At 34.8% G+C, this 3,840-nt stretch overlaps 1 protein-coding gene across 1 annotated transcript; it reads right to left on the bottom strand.

The window, feature by feature from the left end:
- Window positions 1-2,391: 2,391 nt before the first annotated feature.
- On the bottom strand, window positions 2,392-3,507 carry LOC129218760 (uncharacterized). The gene has a single exon (XM_054853084.1). The coding sequence runs from the start codon at window positions 3,505-3,507 to the stop codon at window positions 2,392-2,394; it is 1,116 nt and encodes a 371-aa protein (XP_054709059.1).
- Window positions 3,508-3,840: the final 333 nt, after the last annotated feature.

Here is a 3,840-nt window from a genome sequence, read left to right as displayed (position 1 = left end):
CCGACTCTAGGGCTCCATCATCCAAGGCTGGTGATCGTCCACTACGAGGCTCATCACAAAGAGACAAATCTCCAGATTTGAATTTTTGGAACTATTGCCTTGCTATACGTTCATTTACAGCACTATCCCCAAACGCGTGACACATTCGACAGGTTGATGCAGCTGTTGATAAGCTCATTTTGAAATTGTAAAGCAAAGAACCATCGAATGAGCTCCTTTGACACATCCATTTTTCTACTCTAATACATACGTCCCGCTAGCACTGACCTCGCTCGACAGGTGATTAAAACACGTGATACACGAATTTGCATACCTGACAGCTGCTTGAACCATGTGACACACTAATTTGTATACCATAAGATCAGGTATTTCAATGGCAAAGAAAAAACGGCAAGAACTTTATTAGTTACCTTATATATTAAGATCGGAGAGAGAGGCTGCGTTCCTCCCAGAAGATGTCATAAAGAAATTTCAGCCAAATGAAAACAGACTAATATCTGTTCGTTTAAAGGACATGATAGCTTTTATAAACGACATAAGGACAACTATTCTATTCAAGAGAATGACAGAGAGTCCATATACTCTACAAGTTAGGAAGAAGACACAGATTTTGGAGTCCAAGAAAATCCCTAACTTCCAAGCACCTTTTCTCCAAAAGACTTCCTTATTAAAGTTCCTGGGGGAAATACTCATGCCAACCCGATGTAGCCAAAGTCTTCTACCCAAATAATTACGAATGTTTGGGAAAAACATACGAATGTTTGACCAAACACGATAAAACAGCCTAATATCTGTTCGTTTAAAGGACCTGATAACTTTTACAAACGCCATAAAGAATTGAATCCGTATTTAATCTTTATATATTTCTCAATTCAAGCACATTTTTTATATCTCTATTACAGGAAGTTGAATCGTTATAAATAAAGATTTTAACACATGTTCCGATTCATTTCTTTCTGCGGGGTAAATCGGAAAACCGCCAAAAGATTATACTTACAAATACAAGGTGTTCAAAATGTTTTGTTTTTGCTTAAAATTGCAAGACTAAAACAAGGCCGAAGTTTGTAGCTAAAAAATCAACTTAATTTTTTGCTGTGTTCTATAAGTTGTAGAGTTTCGATTCACCCCGTTACGCTACAAAGATAAAATTCGAGTACTAGATTCAAGGTTCAGCGTTCTTAGCTCTCATTCTTCGATGCATAGCGTAATTTAGTTCGAAAATTGCTTGAAATTTAGAAGTTTTAAACGAAAAGAAAATTAAAGTCTTTCTTCCACCCATTGTTTTGAAAGGAATTAGGTTGCAGAAGTTGTTCATACCAGTCCTATTTAAAACTAAGGCATGAGAAATAAAAGCTGCAGTTCTGGATATTCATATGTATGAACTTATGGCGAAAAAAGAATTTGTATTACTCACAAAGAAAAAAAAGGGGGATGATTCTTTAACAAATCAAGCAAATTCAGGTTAAACGAAACAGATAACATGTGTTGAAACATTTGTCTGAACAATTGGACCGACCACGGAGAAGGAAACAGTTTCTTCGTTTACATCGGAAAGTTGAGCTGAAGGTAATTAGTTTGAAGTTAGTTTATTTCTGTTATATCTGCATTCGAAATTATTTTTTTACTGATTCTTTGTAAAAATGTTCATGTATAACTTTACCTGCGACTTTGATTTTTACTAATTAAGACTTAAAATTGTTGCAAATTAATAATTAATTTCAGATTGCCGAAAATGATTTCTGAAACTTTTGTCGCAACACTTATGTTACGACTTGTTGCGTGTTTTCTTACAAGTCCAATAACTTCAACCAATTTCATTTTTTCCATTTTATTCACAATCACAACACTACTATTATATACCACAACAAACAATACTACTAACACATATATACAACTATTTACAAATGTTGGGTTTAGTTTCCATAATTCCACTCGGATCCTTATTTGATCCGAGCCAACACATACGCGTCTTAACTACACGCAGTGTCCGTTTCATCTGATTGGAATTCCCCTTCGGATAGGGAAGATGCTCTTCAAATCCCCTGCGTAGGGATTATCCCTTTTCCTGTGGCTTAAGTTGCCACATCCTCCCGCCCCGAAATGAGGAATCCAGTCATGTATTGTTCTTAACAATACATGACGTATTAAAAATTTCAAAACCTTGAACATAAATTTCACAAATTAAATCACTTAATATATATTACCACTTTGAAAATACAACACTAACTATTTAACATTAAACTATTACTAAACAACAACAATATTAAATTTAACACAACCACACAACCATTTACTCACAATGTATTCATTCATTGGCTTCGATTTCCAAATTATACAACAGTTGAATTGGGCGTCTGATTATCCCAGAAGATGTTTTTAAAGTCACTGATCTTACCTTCTTGTCACGCCCCTTGTGAACTTCAATGACTCTTCCAAGCTTCCATAACTGCCTGTGTCGTTAATTTTGTTCTGTGATGGATATTCCTTCATATTGGCATTTTTTGGATTAGCTAATATTAGCGCAGTTTCCCTACATTCTACTTCCATTCTTATAAATTCCACTAAATCCGTAATGTCAAATAATTCGTTTGTTTTGCGAGTCCTATTGTAACTTAAATTTAATTCTTCTGGCAATTTCTGCAGAATTACTGGACATAATAAATTCCCGTACGTTCCTGTAGCAACGCCTAACGATTTTAGTGATCTTATTTGCACTTCTATTGCGTCATACATTTTTCGCAACCCTATTACATTAGCACATGATTTAACTGAATCTACAAGCAAAAGCTTATGCATATGAGATGACATTATTATGTCTGAGCGCCCAAACCGTTCCTTTAACAAGTTTATTGATTCATCGTAGTTTTGATCTGTCAGAGAAAAACCTGATACCGCACTACGCGCAACACCTCCCAAATACGATTTAAGATACGTAAATTTTTCCACCTTTGACAATGCGTCGTTATTATGAACCGCGACTTCAAAAGAATTCCAAAAATCTAGGAAATAACTACAATCTCCATAAAATGTTCGGATATTTAATTTCGGAAGTTTAACTACGTTTCTGGTTTCACTTCTGAACGACACATTATTAAGTGCCGCAGCCGCCGTTTGAACATTTTCCTCCGCATCAACAGTTACCTGTTCAATCCTCCTATTCATCTGAATTCCCACTCCCGCTCGTGGTCTATCACATAAAATGTCCAAGTGCCTTTCAATTTTAGATTTCATTTCGTTTACTTTATCTTTATATTCTTCACTCGTCTCTATATCTGCTAGCATATCCTCAATTTCAATTTTAGATTGTATTTCTTCATCACGAGTAATTACAGCTTTTAATTTTTCTAAGAGCTGAGATTTTAGGCTCAAAAGCTCATCAATCTTATCTTCCTTCGAATAATCATCCGAAGTGATTTCTATTTCTAATGTGGTCTCTATTTTTGTCAAATGTTTTGTTAAGGAAATTCTTAGCCCTTTACGGAGCTCTTTTAATCTAGCAAGATCCATGATAAATTTAAACAATATTAGCAATTTAAATTGGGAAAAAATGGGCCTACCTCAATCTCAGCGTATTCGTGTATCCAACTCGAATTTGTGGGAATCCAATGCTAAGTTTTGTCCTTTTGTGTCCAAAATTACTTATATAATCACGTCCGGGTCACCATAATTTTGTCGCAACACTTATGTTACGATTTGTTGCGTGTTTTCTTACAAGTCCAATAACTTCAACCAATTTCATTTTTTCCATTTTATTCACAATCACAACACTACTATTATGTACCACAACAAACAATACTACTAACACATATATACAACTATTTACAAATGTTGGGTTTAGTT

The sequence above is a fragment of the Uloborus diversus genome, chromosome 3, assembly GCF_026930045.1.
Source record: "Uloborus diversus isolate 005 chromosome 3, Udiv.v.3.1, whole genome shotgun sequence".
NCBI classification, from domain to species: Eukaryota; Metazoa; Arthropoda; class Arachnida; order Araneae; family Uloboridae; genus Uloborus; species Uloborus diversus.
The sequence above is the reverse complement of the archived record's forward strand: the minus strand, read 5'-3'. Positions and strand labels throughout refer to the sequence as shown.

Bases quoted from the DNA above. Each gene is read 5' to 3' on its own strand.
- LOC129218760 (XM_054853084.1), bottom strand. From the start codon at position 3,507: ATGGATCTTGCTAGATTAAAAGAGCTCCGTAAAGGGCTAAGAATTTCC.